Here is a 20,859-nt window from a genome sequence, read left to right as displayed (position 1 = left end):
AATGGCCACGGTGCTCTTCAATGATTAGCATTATGAAGGCCCTTCAGCTCTGTTCAGTATTCTACGTTGAAATGGTAATTATGTTGCAGCATCAGTTATCCGTACTGTCAAGTTATTCCGGAACCTATGTCAAACAAAGTGTACCTTCTTCTTCTGCACGGCTCACCGATCATCTTCCATTCCTCACTAGCATGGGAGCAGTTCTCCCCTGGCGATTTTTTATTCGAAACAATCTAATTAACTTCACTTCACAATCATAGACAAAGTCCAAAATCCCACTCCATCATTATCATCATCATCACGTTCGCAATCAGCAAGTGTGTCCGCCGCTGCCCCCACCATCGTCAGAATCGCACAAATTCCCAGTGCACAAATTCCATTAAGTTAATGAAAACATTCATTAAATTATTACGATTATGACAGAATTGAAGCGCCCTCCAATGGTGCCGTTCCGGATCAAATCAGAGCGACAGCGGAACATCCGAGAAGCGAGCCTCCAGAAAGGAACAACACAAAAAAACAAGAAATGCCTTTCGCTCTCGATACGCTATGACAGCCCTTATCAATCGCTTTTCCGAGAATGTGTTCCGTGGAAAAAGTTTTTTTTTTTCTTTCGTTAGAAAATATCATAAAAGAGCAGTTGAGAGAAGGGAGGGGGGCTTCATGCTCCATTTGAATGAAAATGTCAAACGGCGAAGTGGAATGGTCGATCGAGCGGTGGCAATAATAAAGTTGCTCTGCTGGATGATTTTTGCCTTTTGATGGCAAAGTCGGCGGTTCGATGAAGAAATAAGGAAAATTTGTGACAGTGACCGTGTCGCTTTGGGTTCGATTTTATCATATTTGTTTGGGACTTTGTGAAAACAGGGCTCGAGTTGATGCCGAGGACTGAAGAAAAGATTCAAAATTAATACCCCGGCTGTGTTTGGCAAAATTGGACGAAATGGGGTAACTTTTTCCGGTAAGAAATTGTTTAAACAAAACAACGTTATTCAATTGAGCTCACTTTTGCTTGAGACACTTCTTCTGTACTACGGAGCATTATGCTTCTCGTGAAATATGTAGTGATTCACCATGTTATCCCATCCCGGCCACCCGCATTTCTTCTATCAAACAGAGTGCAACGAGAGCAGAAGCGATCTAAACAACAACGTTTTTGCATCGTCAAGAATCTCATCTCTTTTTCTTACTATTATGTATTCTTCCATGTGCGAATATCAAATTAGACAACCGCAGTGGAAGCGATTTCCAAGTTGCATTCCATCGTCGGTGCTCGGATCTACAAGCTGGTTGGATCTTTCCCAGAGAGCATAAGAAACTTTTCAAATCAGAGGCGTGCAAGGCTCTGGTTCACAGGGACGCAAAAACGGAGGAATTTTCTTGTACGGGTATGTCTTGATGGTTACTCTTGGTTACTCCGAAACCCGAGTTTGTTTTATCAACACTAACTGGGCAATGTGTCACCTCATGTCCGATCACTATTCGTTAAACGCTGACTTGTTCCGTGTTGGGCTGGGGGACAGCAATCTCTGTGAATGTGGACAAGGTTATTAGGACGCAGATCACATTATTTGGTCATGTGCTGAGCACTGTGGAGTCCGATCCGATTTGTACGATTGCCTTCGGGCTTAAGGTAGACAACCTAATGTTCCAATTTGGGATGTTTTGGCTGGACGCGGTCTGGAGTTTATGAAACTCATATATGATTTCTTTAAGAATATTAACCTTAGATTGTAAGTTTGATTAACCTTGTGTTTAGTTTGTATTTTGTACGTGTGGTTTTTTAGCCTATTTGTCTCTGTAATAATTGTATAATTAGAGAGCTGATATAACGTTGAATAGGATTAAGTACATGTTTAATAAATAGTGAAATTTTTGTATGATACTTCAAATCTCCTTCTCCCTCTCCACATCCATAAAATTGTCATCTACTAACCTCAAGAAGACTGCAAGTATTCGATTGAATTCCTTTAACTTTAGATTTAAGACATTAATAATGTATAACGGAAATGATAATTTGGCTCTGTAAAGTTTATTCGATTGAGCCTGTGCAAATAAATAATTAAAAAAAACACTAACAAGGCACAGAAATATCGATCTAGGATGTACAAGAACGTAAAGGAATATTCCAAACACACAGAAAAGATTCAAAAACTCCAGGTAGAGTCCGAGTACTACAGGAAAGTTCAGAACTATGAAAACTTCTTCAAAGATCTTCAAGGGTAAATTCTGATAACTTCAAATTTCGTGAAAATAATGAAGATCAGAGTTTCATTAACTTCGCAAACTTTTCAGGATCTTTATATTAGCTTCGAGAAAACTTCTGGTATGTTAAATGATCTTTAAAGCAGGTTACAGATCTTCAGAAAAGTTCTGAAAAATTGTGGAAACTTTAAGAAAATCCCTAAAACTTCAGAAACATTTTGACAGGCTAAGGGTCGTTTGACTAACTGAGCAATTTGCAGGAACTGTGCAGATGTTCAGAACATTTCAAAAAAGTTGGGAGTGCCACGAACATCACGAAAATTGCGGGATCTTTAATGAAGTTCCAAGAATTACAGATAATTTAGGAAACCTTTCCTTATTTAGTAAAGGGTGTTACGATCAAAATTTAGTCAAACAAGAATGCGTGTAGATTGATTATATTTTTTAATGAAATAAATCAAATATTTTTTTCTTTTTATCAGAAGAAAACAAATATTCAGCTAAACTACCGGTTGACCGAATGCGAATTGCAGGCCTTTCGCTTAACTCGATTCAACAGATTCTGTACAGCCACCTCGTCCACTTTGTTCTCCACAAAACGCCAGTTTGCTTTTTACTGCTTCTCACTTCCAACAGTTTTTTTTTTTGGGTCTTCTTCAGGTTCCGCTAGACAATGGCCCATTATTTTTCGATTGGGTGGAGTTACAGCGTGTTGGGATGGTGCTTGTCCTTCGGCACCACCTGCACGTTATTAGCGCCATACCATTGTCTTGAAAAAAGGCAGCAGACGTTTTTCGTTCTCGAAAATTTCCTGGTTGACTGTCCCGGTTGCAATGAAAATGTCGCTTTTCAAGCCACAGGTACATTGTCTGCCACCTTTCCCTTTCGGTTGCCGTACAAAACGCCTGCCCAGGAAGCTGTTTGAAGTCTGCCTTGATGTAGGTTTCGTCGGTATCGTCTTGTACAGCTTCCGGGATCGTGTTTTGTTTATCGTCGAGATTTGGAGTCACTACCTTCTTATAAATCAACAGTCCAACTCGTTTTTAGCTCGATGCACGGTTGTAGACGACACTCCCTGCTTGTTTGCGGCATCTTGAACGACATCTTTTTGTCGTCGCTGTGGCTTCCGCCTCTCAATTTTCCCCCGATTCAGGCTTCCTGACTGTCGACAAACGTTTCCCGAACATTTTTATTATTTTGATGACAGTTGATTTGGCCACTTTTAACGACGTGCAAATAGTTTGAATTTGTGCGATGCGCGTGCAAAATTTTGATACGTTGCTCCTCTTGCTCCCACGCCATTTAGATAACTGAAGAGCAAATGTCAAAATCATAATAGAGGCATTATTCTGCACGCACACACCTACAAATTGAGCGGTGTTAAGGTTTTTTAAATGTTCGATTAAAAGAAATGCTTTAATTATAAGTCGACCAAATTTCGATCGTAACACCCTTTAGTCAAAAATTGGAGAAACTTCAAGATGTTCCGAGAATTCCATGAAAATTCAAACAAAAAAAAAATCAAGGGAGAACTTAAGGAATGTCCAGAACCACGGGAAGTTTAACGATCCTTAATATAAGGTTCCGATTATATCAAGGCACTTCCATTGATTTCAGGAAAATTGCACGAACTTGTGAGTTTAAAGATGTTAAGGGAAGTTACGTCAAATTTTGTATTGCTCTGAACATTTCAAAGTATTTCCATGAATATCAGATCAAATGCGAGAACTTCAGGGAGGATCAGAGAGCTTCTGAAAATTTCGAGCAGCAATTCCAATCAATTCAGAAAAATAGCGAAAAACTTCAAGAAGTTCAACAAAATTAGAGATAATTCAGAGAACATCAGAGAAATTTGGAGAACTAAATAAAGATTTGGTAAACTCCAAAGAAGCTTCACTAAATTCAAGGAAGTGAAAATAACGTCGGGAAAGTTAAGAGGACCTCAGGCAGTGTCATTAACTTCAGAGAAATTCGAGAAACAATTTCAGAAGGAAATTCCAACAAATTCAGGAAAGAATAGAGATCATCAGGGTGCTCCTTTATTACGATTAAGGTTATGATTATAAGATTATAATTTTAAAGAAATTCACAGGATTGCAAGAAAATTCCGATAATTTCCGAAAAACAAACAGCGGTAGAGATAGCAACAGCTGCAATTTCCTAACATATCGACTAGATACTTACGTCACATGATAACTTGAGTGTGAAACAATCGATAGAACTGTTTCCGCACATCGAAGGTATTTTAGTAAAACGGCGATTATCTTTTTTGGCAGTGGTGGCAGGGGGAGATACCCCACACCATCCCTCCTCAACAGGGGAGTTTGGTAAAGGAGATGATTAACCCAATTCGTACCTTCCTCAAAATAGACCTTTGCTCGCTTTCAACTCTCTATATACAATTTTCACACTGCCGTGCTCTAACGGAACTATCAACTCTATACCACAGACAAACAGACATAACTTTTAAAAGAAAATTCTTCAAAAAATATCGTCAAGCGTATTTTGCATGTTTTGCAACCGGAGCATCCCTCGTGCATGCATTTTTTTCACTAGTTGCTTTTCCCTCGTTCTGTCAACGCGTCAGCTGTGTTGAATAAAAACAAAACAGATGGAAGTCAGTGATGTCGGTACTACGAAATTTTTCGAAGATCTATCGAATTGATTGAATTCTGCAGAAATGCGTACTTCTTTTTAGTGATTTGTTTTGTTTGCTTAGTGCGCTTTTTGTTTTGCTGGAAACAAGTTTTTAAACAAGGTATGAGTGCCCTTTCTACCACCGCTCATCACTTCAAAGTGTACACAGAAGAAAAAAAAATATAATTATCAATCAATGATATTCATGGTGAAGTATTGAACTAGTAAAAGTTGATAGAATATTACAGTCATCAACATGATTTGTTCTCGAATTCTGTGTACATCGTACAACGTAATTTTAGGAACAGAATGACTAATGTGCAGCAGTTTTGATGTAATATCCAACAACTTTTTTTTCTGTATTCGTCAGATGTGGTATGTGTCTCCAGTGGGATGCCTTGACCACTTACCACTTATTTTAAGAGCTGACATCTACTAACTAGACGTGAAAAAGAACTGGCATCACTGATAAGTTCGAAATGTGGTGGCTTGCTCAATGCTTCAGTGGCGCCACCATGACAAATACAAGCACATTCCAAACTAAAACATTATTTGCGATGAATGTGATTGTGAGCGTTATGTCTGTTTGTCTGTGTCTATACTTTCATCTCCTCATCTATCGTATCAAATGAACACGTTAAGTCTGACATTTGATTCCAACTAAAAGAATTTCATTATTCATTAACAGATTGTGGGATAAAATTTCGGGCACTTCAGGGAAGCCTACCCTCTTCTAAAGATCATTCTCTAGCTAATAAATCATCACACTAAAGCTTCATGTTAGCATTTCCAACCAACTCTGAAAATCGTTAACTTCGCGTATGAAGTAACATAAAAAACACTTTGAATGTAACAACTCAAGGCGGGAGTAGCCGTCAACAATGCTGATGATGGTACAGCACGCAACAACCACCCTACTGCTTTCTCTCTGAGATGATCACGTTGGTCATGACGAGAGGAGCAACACAATAGTTGGGTAAAGAAGAACTGCATTATAACACACCATCGACTGGAAATGCTCTCGCAGCGTGGGGCTTTAGGTAGTGATGAAAACGTCGCTAGAACTATTCCACAGCCGCAGTCAGTTTATGAGCAACAAGAGGGACGCACATTTTTGCCTGTGGACTTGGAGACATACTTCAAGTCCCCGCGTACATCGTACGGGCTAGGCAAAAATGTGCGTCTATCTTGTAAACTGTCGCTTTAATGGCCCTTCGCTCATTTTCAACTTCTATTCAATTTTCATACTGCCGTACTCTAACGGAACTATCCACCTACCCTCTTCTAAAGATCATTCTCTAGCTAATAAATCATCACACTAAAGCTTCATGTTAGCATTTCCAACCAACTCTGAGGTTTAATATGTCAAACACATTCTTAGCAACCTCTTCTTGTATCCTACCAATTCAAAATTTGATCATGGCATCTAATTATTTCATAATTTAGAAAAACATTGTTTTAGCTGAAATGAGTCTTTGCAACCTTGCAGAGAAGTTCAAATGACTTGAGGAAAACTATGTTTATTTTATTAAAAAATCTAAGCACCGCAGGCAAGCTAGGCCTTGAAATCTTCAAACAAGCTCAAAGATCTTAAGGGCAGTCTCAATAACAGGACAGGACAGGCAGGAAAAATCAGACATTAGGGGGAGTTTAATGATCTGTAAAGCTTAGTTTCGATTAACTCAAGAGAGCTCCATGAATTCTTGAAAAAAAAATCGAAAACTTTAAAAGTTCACGAGACTTTAAAAGTTCACGAAAATTTTGGGACATCCAAAAATTTTCACGGAGAATCTTTAGGTGAAGAACTTTATGAGAATTGAGCAAACTTTTTTTTCGGAAACCTTAAAGAACACAATAGATTTTTAGGGAACCTCAGTGCACTTCAATTAACCTAACTAAAATCTCAGGGAATTTTTGAAAACTTCAGCAAAGTCCTCAGATCTTCATGGGAATTTCAGAGATCTTTAGAGATTTTTCATTTCTTACATGGATGTTCCGAGTTATTGAAGTATGATTAGAGAACTTCAGAGCAGTTCCTTTAATTAATTTCTGGTACTTTCAAGAAGTTCAGAGGAATTATGGATAGTTCAGAATGTTTTCAGGAATTTTTAGGAATATTGCGGGGTGCCAGAAGCTCTATGAATATCATCTTTCGGAAAAAGTTGATTGAAATTATGGGGAAAACTTTGTAAATACATTCCGTGGATATTTAAAGACACATCCAAAAAAAGCTAGTGAAACTTCTGAGGAAGTCGAAACAATCTTCTGGAAGAAATAAGTTAAAACTTCTGAGAAAAAGGTAATATAAATCCAGGAAATTCGGAAGACACTTTCAGAGGGACTACTAGAAGAACTTTCAAGAAAAGATCGAAGGAATTTCCCAAAGTTGCAAGAAACTTTCGTGCGTAGTCAGGAGAAGTATCCGGTTGTAGCCGGAAAAAAAAACTTCTAGGAGAAGTCAGATGAAGCATGCTGAAGATGCAGGAAGGAACTTTTAGAAAAAAAAACATGGATCATGTTAGAAGAGACTTACAGTTAAAGTCTAATTTCAGGGGGAACTCAAAAAACCATCCCATGATGCTAGGACAGGCCCGGTATAACTGTTTACATCCTCATGCCAAAGTCACGAGTTCAAATCTCATCGCCATAGTTTTAAGTTTAATGCAGTCACTTAACACTCTGGCGATGAGAACAAAGAAGACACAAAAAGAAAATAAAGAACTTCGTATGAATGTTGTGAGACACACCAAAAGAAGGGAAGTCGGACAAGTTCCAGGGCAAGTATGAAAAGTATTCCGAGGAATATCAGAAGTAAAATCCACGTGAAATAGGAAAACAAATTCTTAGCCAGTAGGACTTCTGGGGGAAGACGGAAGGTACTTTCGGGAAACACCATCAACTGTTTCTTCATTCTCAGGAAACCAAAAATGGGAGGATCACTGTTTGACATTACATAGTTTGATATAAAATAACTTAGTGTAATGGTTGTTTGGTATAATAGTCTTTAAACGTCTCCAGGATTTACCAGAATTCTCTATGGGATTCACCAAACTCCTCTTCTGGATTCACCATAATCCCCTTTGGGATTCACCAGAATCCGCTTCGGATTCACTAGAATCCTCTTCGGGACTCACCACAATCCTCGTCTGGATTCGTCAGAATTCTCGTCCAGACTCGTCAGAGTTCCCGTCTGGATTCATCAAAATCCTCGTCCAGATTCATCAGAATCCTTGTCCAGATTCGGCAGAATCCTTGTCCAAATTCGTCAGAATCTTCGTCCAGATTCGTTAGAATCATCTTCCGGATTATTCAGAATCCTCATCGAGATTCGTCAGAATCCTCATCCGGATTCATCAGAATGTTCGTCCAGATAGGTCGAAATAATCATCTGGATTCGACAGAATCTTCTTCTGGATTCGTCAGAATCCTCTTCCGGATTCGTCAGAATCCTCGTCAGGATTCATCAGAATTCTCGTCTGGATTCATCAGAATCCTCTTCCTGATTCGTCAGAATCCTCTTCCTAATTCGTCAGTATCCTCTTGCGGTCAGAACCCTTTTCCAGGTTCGGCAGAATTCTCTTCCGGATTCATCCTAATCCTCTTCTGAATTCGTCAGAATTCTCGTCCGGATTCGTCAGAATCCTCTTCCAGATTCGTCATAATCCTATTTTAGATTCTTCAGAATCCTATGTTGGATTCGTCAGAATCCTCTTGCAGATTCGTCGGAATCCTATTACAGATTCGTCGGAATTCTCTTATAGATTCGTCAGAATCCTCTTCCGAATTCGTAAGAATCCTCTACCGGATTCGTAAACATCCTCTTCCGGATTCATCAGAATCCTCTTCCGTATTCATCAGAATCCTCTTCCAGATTCATCAGAATCCTCTTCCTGATTCATCAGAATCCTCTTCCAGATTCGTCAGAATCCTCTTCCGGGTTCGTCAGAATCCTCTTCCGGATTCATCAGAATCCTCTTCCAGATTCGTCAGAATCCTCTTCTGGTTTCGTCAAAAGTCTCTTCTGGGTTCGACAGAATTCTCTTCGGGATTCGTAATAATCCTTTTCTGGATTCTTCAGTTTCCTCTTCTGGATTCGTCAGAATCCGCTTCCAGATTCGTCAGAATCCTCTTCCAGTTTCGTCAAAATCCTCGTCCGGATTCAGCAGAATCCTCTTCCGGATTTGTTAGAATCCTCTTCTGGATTCATCCAAATCCTCTTCCGGATTCATCAGAATCCTCTTCCGGATTCGACAGAATCCTCGTCCGGATTCACCAGAATCCTCTTCCAGATTCATCAGAATTCTCGTCCGGATTCGTCGAAATTCTTGTCAGGATTCGTTAGAATCCTCTTCCGAATTCGTCAGAATCCACTTCCGAATTCGTCAGAATCCTCTTACAGATTTGTCTGAATCCTCTTCCAGATTCGTCAGAATCCTTTTCCGAATTCGTCAGAATCCTCTCCAGATTCTGAAAAATCTTCTTTAGGATTTTTCAAAATCCTTTCTGGATTTGTCAGAATCCTCTTCTGGATTCATCAGAATCCTCTTCCAGATTCGTAAGAATCCTTTTCCGGATTCGACAGAATCCTCGTCCGGATTCGTTATAATCCTCTCCCAGATTCTTCAGAATCCTCCTCCAGATTCATCAGAATTCTCTTCCGGATTTGGCAATAATTCACACGTTTGCTAAAATTCGGGCATTTTAAAACTTGAAATTTTTTCAAAACTTTCTAAATTATCTTTACTGTAAAACCGGTATGTTTATCAACACTGATATTGTAAGGGCGACATTTGTTGGATTTTAAGCTGAAAAGAAGTAAATTATTGACATAGGTCTCATAGTTTTGGCTCCAGACAGCACTGCCTTCTTTCAATTCCTGATCTGAATCAATTCCCACCGATTAGAAATGATGGCAACCGGAATCTCCTCCGTCATCGAATTGTGTGCTTCAAATAGTATTCTCCATGCTTGGACAGCATAATCGTCCGGGACTTCTTCTCGTGGATCGAATTCGTCTCTTGAAGCTAGATCACGTTGTGATAATCCTCAATTCGCATCTTATTCTAGGAATCCTCTTTCTGAATCAGAATGGTCCTCTCCGTTTCGTGAATTATTTAATAATCAGGATCCATTGAGTATTCGTTAATCTCAGCAAGCTGGGATTTCCCGGCAACACGCAATTTGACTAAAGGCCTGTTTCATCTGATAACAAATCTTTTTAAACTGTACTAGTTGATCTCAAGGTCTACTTACCTCGGCTCTGCTGATATGGTATTGAATAAGCATTCTCCGGTTTCAGAGAGGGATTACTGTACCTAATATTCCCCGATTTTCATTCGGTGGGGGTCAATGGATTCACCCTTAGTATCTAAGCACACTGCTGATGCCCAGTGCCCGGAGAATCCACCAACCATGCCGATGCATCGGTATCATCGTGATGCGGCACGGTCTGTGCAATTTCAATTTATCCCAGGAGAAAATCAGGAGATATCTCCTCCACCGAAAGGAGGCCCTCGCTACCGTCCGTGCTACCGGCTGGTTGTTTGCAATTTCTCGCATGTACAAGATCTACGGTGGGCGGCTACGTTGCTGCTTCTCAATCTGTTGAACATCACAAAGTGCTTTTCTCCAATCTTCTCCGCTGTTGGTGCTGTTCTTCCCGCGTTTCCGAGAAGGATTGGTTCAAAGTGCTTGGAATTAGCTTTTTTCCTTCGTTTGCCTCAGGTTTGTTTGACGACGACGACGACGGCGGCGGCGCGGCGGTCTGAAGGTCTGGGTTTGGGATGAAATTTTCAAACATTCTCCCCACCACAAGCGTCGAGTATCTTATTCTGGGGGAGGGTGGACGGTTTGAGAAAAGAGACATTGGTTTTTGGAAAATGCTGCTGCTTTTTGGCAGGGATTTATTACGAAAGGGATTTGAACGATAAATTAAGATTGGAAAATGCACAAACAATTCCCGGTTGTGCCACTGATGAATCGATTTTGGATGCCTCGAAGGTAGAAATCGGTTTCTAAACATTCCACTGCAAGAGCTCAGCCCTTTGACCGGGCACATAATTGCGGTACTAAAAGCGCCAACCCAAATGATGATAAATGCGAGAAGAACCGAAAATCTACCTCAATTTGGCGCGTTCACATCAGTCACTTTGATGTGCAGTGATTATTCCCCAACATACCGACAGTGCCATCATCATTTGGAAGCCTTTTTATCGGTCTTTCGCTAAATGACATGCCACACTATTAACCAGAACTCCAACTGGACAAACTGATGCGTTGTAATAATGTCCTCACATCATTTCGTTCACGCTCCGCTCATCAACCGCAAACAAGCAGTGAAGATGAAAGTTCCAGCTCATTTTGGTCACAACACAAACGGACCACATCAAGCACTAGCCTCCTCTCCCTCTGGTTGGTGCCATGGGGTGGGTACTAAATGATGACCAACTCCCGCTACAAATGACCACGCGGCATGCAATATCAGCATTATCATTTTAGTTATTTAATCATCCTTATCAGTCGTAGAACACAACTGCTGGCTGTTGCTGTCACGGCTGTTAATGCAGCTGTTGGTGAATCGACTCCTGGCCGGGTAGAGTGGACATTTCCCAGTTGCACACAATTTCCAAATGGACAACATCAGCGCTACCGAGTTGACACGGAATGGGAAGCAGGATAAATGCTTTTGATGTGTGTATTTCAACTTGCTGGGATTGTTGTGGAAGCGAGTTGCGCGTGTGAGCTCGAGCAGTGTGACATTGTTGTTGAACAAGCTTTTCACTAATTCATCGGATGCGAGACCGACGTTTACCGGATGCACTGTCCGAAAAGAGGCATTGGATATATCCACAGTGACTAGGAAGCAATATTATGGTGGCAGTTGGGAATAGTTCCGAACGAAACTAAAATCATTCAAAGGGAGTTGGATGGGTCGGTGCGGGTAACCTGTCTATGATGAATTAAGACCTGAGTTAAAATAAACATTGCTTAATTTGTAACATGATGGGTACCATGTTCCCTGTGGCAACTTTTGACAGGGATGCCAGGTGTTTTTGCCAAAAGTCTTCAACGAGATCCAAAAACTGTCTTCAAATGTTTTCATCGATTGGGGATGGAGGGAAGAGGGGGTGAGTTTATAATTTAAAGAAAATATATATATATTCATCATCTTTTTTTAAACTACCTAACTGGAGAACCGAAAATCAACAGACAAGTTTTCCAAACGTCAATAATTTTTCCAGGCATTTCCGAATATTGTACCATCCGGATGTTTCTTTAGTAACAAAACAAATTTAAAAAAATCTAAAGCCTTGATTCAGTTAATGAAACACGAATATCTTTTTCTGATTATGAATTAAGAAATTAAAAAAAAGCATGCCTGTAGAAATTTTAAGGAATACGGAACGAAGATAAATATTGAAGCTGTCAAACATTAAACATTTTCCAAGATCACAGATAGGAAACAAAAATTGTCTCATGGATTTCAACAAATAAGTTCAAAGACAATTTCTAACGATAGTTAGTGGAGTAGTTTTAAAGGGGTTCTGAGGAGAGTTTTCGGGAGAATTGTGAGAAAACTATAAGTGAAATTTTCTTTCACTTAAATACGGAGGAAGGGATAATAAATGGCTACTCCTAAGCCTAGGGTTGTCACCCCACCCACAAAATTGTAGAAACATATACCGTAGTGCTCAATTTTGAGGAAGGACTACGGCTTTCTTTACTATACTGGAAGAAATCGAAAATGAGACATGTAACGAAAATTTGCGGTATTTTCAAACGCATATTTTTCAAAAGCGTTAATGTGAAATATTTCATGAAATATGCCATTCGACAGAGAATTAATTCAACAAATGTGTGACTTATGGTGCAAATAGAAACAGTTAAACAACTATGAAATTTAACTCAAATTGGAGCTTCAAAACTACCAAAACATTTGCTTAGACCACAAGGTGTCGTTCCTAACAGAGACATCACATAGTTGGTACCAAACGAAACAACCCGAAGTCGCATTTCCTTTCGAACTTCGGATTTGTTCATATCGTTCATCACGAAGCACCTATGATATATGCGGGGCTCCCCGCAAGCAGCATGCTACCAAGGCTGCCTGCAAGAGTGCTCCAGCCATAGAAGTAGTGAAGAAGCCACAGAGCCATTGTTGAATTTGTTTGAATTGTTCAAAAAATCTTGGAGCTTGATTAGGATTCCTTCCATCTACGTTTTCCCTACGATTCGGAATATTCTCATTTACAGGAATCTCATTTCCAGTTCTCTGTTGAGGAATTTCAGGAGCTCTCCTCAATCCCGACATCTGATGTAATTCTCGTCTACGACTATTGTCATACGAGGGATGTGATGCGATTGAATTTCGATCTCTGTTGTCAACTCGGTCATCGGCATCCAGATTTCCAATCTGATTCTCCTGAAATCTGTTGAAGAACTGATCCATCATGGAGCCCAGCTTGTCAGTTAGGACATCTTCTACGATTCGTTTGATGTCATCTGATGTTGAGCCTTGATTCGATTGCCTTCGTCTAGTAGATGAGTGATCCTCTTCTACCTCGTTGTCAAAATCAATCAGCAATGATTCTGGAGAGTCTGATACTGAAACTTCCTCCCTGCGAAGTGATTCTCGGTGATCTTGTTGCCTTTCCGTTTCTGCAACACTAGGTCGTAGCGGGATCGATAACACTAGTTTACAAAACAACATAAAAAGTGTGAACTTTAGTGGTTGACCAATGTTTCTAATGCAAAATCCTACGCTGAATTCAATGCCGTGGTCAGAAAAAATTAAAGTAGAGCCATTTTTGAGATATACAAAAATTTTGAATTTTGGACAAAGGTACGATTACTAAAATGTCAATATCTTTGGAACTAGTGCACCAATTTTAAATTTTTTTTTATGAAAGTGAAGCTAAATAAATTTGCTATCGTTCACTTAAATATAATGTTTTAATTAAAAATTTAATTTTGATGTCATTTAAAAATTTACAGCATTTTTTTAATTTTTCCTGCGAATTTTCCATGAAAATCTTGTTTTAATCAACATTTTTGATGGGATAAAAAGATTCAAAAAATCATTCCATAATTTATTCTTAAAATCCATTAAAAACTGGAAAAAATGAGCCTTTAATGGATGAAATCGGTTGGAAATTGTCGAAGTTATGAAATTTTTTGTAAAATCATGGAAATTGAATGTTCCAAGATTGGCCGTTGTCCCGCTCCTAGGTTCATGCACCACTTCCAGTAAGCCTTTCTGCGGACGTGTACGCATACGGTGCATTTCACTAACACTACCAGCTGTCACGCAAAATTAAATGGGATATTTTCAACAATATAATTTACGCTAGTGTTTGTGAGACCGCTCGGCGAGAACCTAACGCAACCAACTCAATTTGACAGCTTTCTTTCTTTTACATTGCTTAACGATGTATACGACAAAACGTGAATTCAAGTGTAAAAATGATCCTCAAAAGTTTTGTTACGCGTGTGGCAACTATATATTTACAAAATCGGTCAATTTCACTGCTTCGTTGCAAACTGCATACAGGCTTTATTTTAAAATTGATCCTGGAGACTTTGACGAACCGTGGATTCCAAAAGTATTATGTAGTTCGTGCAAAACGTGCGTGGCTAGGTGGATGTCAGGCGCAAGGTAAATTGATTTTTTGAATAACTTCATTTCATATAAACAATTTATGTACAGCATGGTAGTGCTTTGTTCTTTCCTGATCGACATTATCTTACTTCATCTATTTTTGATAAGTGTTAATGTCTTACTTACTAACTCACTTATTTGTTATCTGTCAGTTGCGTTTTGTCCTTTGACATGCCCACCATATGGCGTCGACCGTTTTGTCATGCAACGGATTGTTATTTCTGCTTGACAAAAGTTAAGCAACAAGTTGAGTATCCACAAGTGACTTCTATGACAAAACCTGTTCCACATACAAGTTCGGTCCCGTATCCTGTTTATCCAAAGCGGAAACGAGCGCCCTCTGTTGAATCGACCGTTACAAAAAGTGAGGAGGAATTCAAGGAGGAATGCGAGGAAGACTTCGAGGTGGAATTGGAAAGAAACCCAAAACTGTTTACACAATCCGAATTTAATGATTTGGTGCGAGATCTCGACTTATCGAAGGAGAAATCCGAATTGCTGGCATCACGCTTGAAAGAACACAACATGCTGAGCAAGGAGGTCAAAATTTCTTGTCACAGGAATCGTCACAAGAAATTTGACAAATATTATTCTACAAAGGACAAGGCATGTTTTTGCCATGACGTAAACGGCTTGTTTGAAGAGTTTGGTGAGCCATATGATCCAGCTGAATGGCGTTTATTCATCGATAGCAGCAAGTTGAGCTTGAAAGCCGTTTTACTGCATCAGGGGAATGAGAAACCTTCTATTCCATTAGCTCATGCCGTTAATATGAAGGAAACGTATGAATCAATGGCTCTATTGCTCAATTTGATAAATTACAATCAACACAATTGGAAAATTTGTTCCGATCTTAAAGTGATTGCCATGTTGACTGGATTGCAACAGGGATACACAAAATATATGTGTTTTTTGTGTAAATGGGACAGTCGAGCTCGTAAAAAACACTACGTCCGAAAAGATTGGCCAAAACGTGATAATTTCACAATTGGTAAAGACAACGTTAAAAATGATCCTCTTGTGGTAAAAGAACGCATAATACTTCCACCACTACATATAAAACTTGGGCTATTCATAAATTTCGTCAATGCGTTGCAAAAAGAAGGGCCAGCATTCCAGTACTTGAAATCAGTATTTCCAAATTTATCTGACGCAAAGATAAAGGAAGGTGTATTTGTTGGCCCACAGATCAAAAAACTGCTCAATGATTCCGCATTCAATACAGTTTTGACACCAGATGAGGAAGAAGCGTGGAAATCGTTCCAGCGTGTTGTCACAACCTTTTTAGGAAATTTCAGAAGCCCAGATTATGAGGAAGCCGTCGATGAATTGCTCAAAAATTATGAGAAAATAGGTATAAATCAAAAATATTGTGTATGTTACATATAATTACGAGAGTGATGAGCACGGCGAACGTTTTCACCAACAAATGAAGATGATGGAACGTCGTTACCAAGGGTTTTGGGATGAAGCAATGATGGGTGACTATTGTTGGTTTCTGATTCGAGAAACAAGTTCAAAACATCGAAGACAAAGTCATTCGATTCTCAATCATTTTTAATAAAACCTAAATAAATTTCTTTTGTATCAACTCGGTTTTAAATCCTGATATGCCTTAATCAAATTGATATGTAGAGAAAAGAATGTCCCATGAAAACTTTACATGCGATTTGGATGCTTACAACGACACCTAGAAAAGGAACTCTAAAGCTGTTGTATTTCAGCAACATTTTTAAGTGTTTTACAAAAATGCTCATAACTTCGACAATTTCCAACCGATTTCATCCATTAAAGGCTTATTTTCTCCGGTTTTGAATGGACTTTAAGAATAAATTATGGAATGATTTTTTAATCTTTTTATCCCATTAAAAATGTTGATTAAAACAAGATTTTTTATGGAAAATTCGCAGGAAAAATAAAAAAAAAAATGCTGTAAATTTTTAAATGACCTCAAACTTAAATTTTTAATTAAGACATAATATTTTAGTGAACGATAGCAAATTTATTTAGCTTCATTTTCATAAAAAAAAAGATTTAAAATTGGTGCACTAGTACTAAAGATATTGAAATTTTAGTAATCGTACTTTTGCCCAAAATACAAAAAATCAAAATTTTTGTATATCTCAAAAATAGCTCTACTTTAATTTTTTCTGGCATTGAATTCAGCGTAGGATTTTGCATTGGAAATGATCATCACCTTACCGAGTTCAAAAATGCTGTAAACTAGTGTAATCGCTCCCTTGAGTTTCCTGCTAGCTCTGGGTTGAATACTCTGGCATCTGGATTCAATGAGTGTCTCGAACTTTGATTGTAAACTTCTGTGGACCTCGGAACTCTTTTGTCCGGGGGAAATTCATACTGCGTTATTCTTTGTACCAAGCTTTTCTTTCTTCCCGCTACATTTTCAAATCTACTTTGACCCGCGCTATTCCTACTTTCTGTTCTAGATACTTCTCGTGGAATTTGGTCCCGTTCTGACCCAAATACCTCAACTACTGTTTCGATTTCATCTAATAGGGGAAATGACGGCTTCGGCATGACAGACTATTTTCGGCAACCCAAATTGAAACACTATTTTCACTGGATTTTCTTACGAAAACACTTCGCTGAATGCATGCAAACGATTCTTTATGCTTTCAGCTTCAATTTGACTATATTTTTACCACTGAGAAAAAGCAATCTAGCAGGGTTTTCTTGAAATGAAACACACGCACTACAAATTGTAGCTGATTTCGAGTTGCCGATAATAGAACAGCAGATTTACATGCAGTTCAAATGGAACGGTTGCCGAAGAAAAACTGGTTACCGACAATACTCGCTCTCACTAGAGAAGATTGGAGCTTAGTAAAAGCGTTTCAAAACAGTTTTTGACAATTCTTTCGACTGAAATTGTTAGAGCAGCTGGCAGCAAAAGATTGTAAACAAACCAATACTGCATATGTGTGCGTTCCATAGAGAAAAAGGCTATAGAAAGAAGGTCGTAAACCCGTTGGTTGGGCGCCAATGTAACAAGCGTGGAAGCTCAACAAAAACGAACCTTGCTTCCGCGCCAGACAGCAAAGCTGTCGCAAAGCCGCGATGTGACGAATGCCCGATGAGACTGCTGGTAGGATCACTTCCGAACACCTAGAACACGTGCAACCAAATATCCAACAAACTAGTCCAAAATTCTAACTGAAATCATTAAATACGAGTAATACGACAGCCCCATAAAGTTTAAAATTTTATAGCATATATTCTCGATCAGTCTAGTCAAGACGCATAATACGTTCGCCTGCGTTTATACTTCTCAGCCTAACACGTCTAGTCCAATTGGATTAATTTCCTCTTCGTTTATTGTCTTATAATCTAGTACATCACCTGAATGAACGGGTTTTTCCGGCGGCTGATGAACCGTATGTGGCTGGTGACACTCGATGACTCCGGAGGTGTAGCGTTGCGTACCGGTACGATGCGACGAGACGATGAACACTATGTTGAGAAGTATCGATGCGATAGATGCGATGAACTCGCCTCCCCGTGTGCTTTATGCTGGCAGCGGGCGGTGCTTGACGGTCGAAGTACAGCAGGTGACCGTTTTCTCGACCGCTAATATTCTCGGCGGTGTATAAGGACGTTTACTAGGTCCTCGTATGCCGTTTTCGAGAAGGGAAGCACGGATTGAAAGCGTGACGTCACTGGATACCTTCAGTATCCTACGGTAGTATGACGGACCGAATGGTGGAGTACAGGGGAACCGCAATTTTCCGTACCGATGGCGTGCTTCCGGGGATGTAACGATCTTCTCTCACGGCGGTCGTATGGAAATGACGGGTATACGACGTGACCGTTCCCTGACGGTACTCTCCGGCTTTCTAGGGTGGGATCTCGCACGTGGTGACTTCCGGCGGCAAACCAGGTTATGCCCTAACCGGCGACCTTCGTTTCTTCAAACGACGAATGTACTTTAAAATCTAACACTTGGTGGAAATTGTACCAAAAGAATTACCTGATAAACGTTTTGCACTACTCGCAGAGGTATCTTTGGCATTTAATTGTTCACAATAATTTCTTGCCTTTAATTTCTGACTAGAAAAATTATTACAATTTTTAGGTTTTGTAAAATTGATATCAGGTTATTTCAACTCACTTAATCGTTTCAATTTTGTTCAATACAATTGATTGTTTTTTTCTCACCACGTATTTTTTCTGTATCCACTTACACCCTTTCTATCGAAATGATCAAACCGGACTGAGAACGATGCTACGAACTTTTTTCCCAAACCCCTTTTGGGTTCTATTGTACATTCTACCGCGAGGACGTGTTCGTTTTTTATTGGTTGAATGTAACCCCATATGAACGTCATGAATTTTTTTTAGCGTGTCGCTACTCGCTACCAACGTGCTCGAGGGGACTTGTCCCATTGTAATTCTGTACATTTAAATTTAAATTTAAATTATATTTATATCATTGTAAATACATTTTTGTAACCCCGTTACAAGAGGGGGGTGAGAGAGAGAGAGCGGTTGGAGGTGTACACTATCTCCTATACTGTCCTTGTATACGATTGACCAGCTGTACATATTTCCATCGATCCTGTAGGTATAGATAGGACAACAGTCTCCAGTCTGCCCCGTATGATCATATGAGATCTGGTGTTTAGTGAAGAATAGTGGAGAAGCTCAAAATAATCAAAAAACTATTGATTTGCAGCATCGACTGCTATCAGCTTTTTAGGTATAGATGTTACTATAACAGTGGAATCTCAAGTGCACTATGGGCTATGGTGGGGGCCCATGGTGGTCAAAATAAGAATCACCTTAAGCAGTTCACGTTCGGCGTGAACATACTCCCCGCCTTGAATCACTCATGGATTCAACGATGTTGTTTTTCTTCTTCATTTTTATCGTGTGGTATCCTCCACGTTGGGGCTACAAAATGGTGAGTTGACAACCTGGAAGGAGCGGAATACCTAACTCTGGTCCTCACAACTTCCCACTTCACGCCTCCCCGAGTCATAAGATAGCAAAGTGAAGAGGTGCGACGCGAACACTGGCGCTGTAACTATAGTACGGTGATAGAGGAAATGCTTTTCCAAACCCGAGCGTCTGTTCACCAGGAGGTGCGGCTCAAAACGGCGTCTATTATCGTTGTTAGGAGCGGCTGATCACCATCCTAGTGCCAGCATCGAGCTGTGCACGATGGCCCCCCAGCGAGACAGGGGGTTGGGGCAGGCCCAACAAACCGCACTGGAAAAAAAAAACATAAAATTGCAAATACTGAAGAAAGGAATACGGATAGGAGCAATCGGCACAGACCTACGCGACGAAATTAGGACAACGATTGGAAACTCGGGACATGGAACTGAAAATCGCTCGGCTTCCCGGGCTGTGATATATTAATTTATGACGAACTTCAACCACGCAACTTCGAAGTCGTAGCACTGCAGGAACTTTGCTGGACCGGACAAAAGGTATGGAAAAGCGGGAATCGAGCAGCTGCTTTCTACCAGAGCTGTGGCTCCAGATGGGAACCGGGTTTGTAGTGCTGGGTAAGATGCGCCAACGTGTGATTGGTTGACAGCCGATCAACATGAGGATGTGCAAGTTGAGGATTAAGGGCCGTTTCTTCAACTACAGCATCATCAACGTGCACTGCCCACACGAAGTGAGACCCCACGACGAGAAAGAAGCGTTCTATGCGCAGCTGGAGCGGGTGTACGCCGGCTGTTCGCAACGGGACGTCAAAATCGTCATCGGCGACACATGAACGCTCAGGTAGGACGGGAGGCAATGTATTGACCGGCAATCTGGCCAAACAGCCTGCATGCCATATCGAACGACAACGGCCAACGATGTGTGAACTTTTCAGCCTCCCGTGGTATGGTAGTCCGAAGTTCTTTTTTCCCCCGCAAGGATATTCACAAAGCCACCTGGAGATCACCTGACAAACACACAGAAAACCAAATCTATTACGTTCTAATCGACAGGAATCTCTGTGTATCTGTTGTTCATTATATACCAAGCGAATACTTAATCATAATTTTTCGTGGAGTGTTGTGGTTTTTTACCCTGAAGGGATCGTTTTTACTAAGTGAGCAGAATATCATGGGTTTAATCTCAAGCTCTCCGACTGATCGCGCCAAACGTATAATTATAACTTGCATTTATGTTGTGAGAGCCACCCTAATACGCGATCACTCACTCTCAATTTTCTCTCCCGTACGCTATTGTGCATCATACAACCAGCTGTGTAGAATGAATAGGAAAGGCTTTAGCGTACGGTTGAACGGTGGTCGTGTATCTTTCCTACTACATGCGGAAAAACAGATGATCAGGAAGAGTAGGTAGTACTGTTAGTAGTAAATAAACCATCCCCG

The 20,859-nt window shown here is 40.0% G+C and overlaps 1 protein-coding gene across 1 annotated transcript in view; it reads left to right on the top strand.

Moving 5' to 3' along the window:
- LOC135705471 (uncharacterized protein K02A2.6-like) overlaps window positions 1–20,249 on the top strand; it is a 76,775-nt gene extending 56,526 nt beyond the window's left edge. The window contains exon 3 of the mRNA XM_065227220.1: window positions 20,064–20,249. Within this exon, the coding sequence (XP_065083292.1) occupies window positions 20,064–20,249 (186 nt within the window). The remainder of the gene's footprint in view (window positions 1–20,063) is intronic.
- Window positions 20,250–20,859: the final 610 nt, after the last annotated feature.

Source organism: Ochlerotatus camptorhynchus, unplaced genomic scaffold (assembly GCF_037179485.1).
Source record: "Ochlerotatus camptorhynchus isolate MF236.1 unplaced genomic scaffold, CSIRO-AGI_Acam_v1.1 ptg000267l, whole genome shotgun sequence".
NCBI lineage: Eukaryota > Metazoa > Arthropoda > Insecta > Diptera > Culicidae > Ochlerotatus > Ochlerotatus camptorhynchus.
Note: the sequence above shows the minus strand (reverse complement) of the source record. Positions and strands in the feature narration are given on the sequence as shown.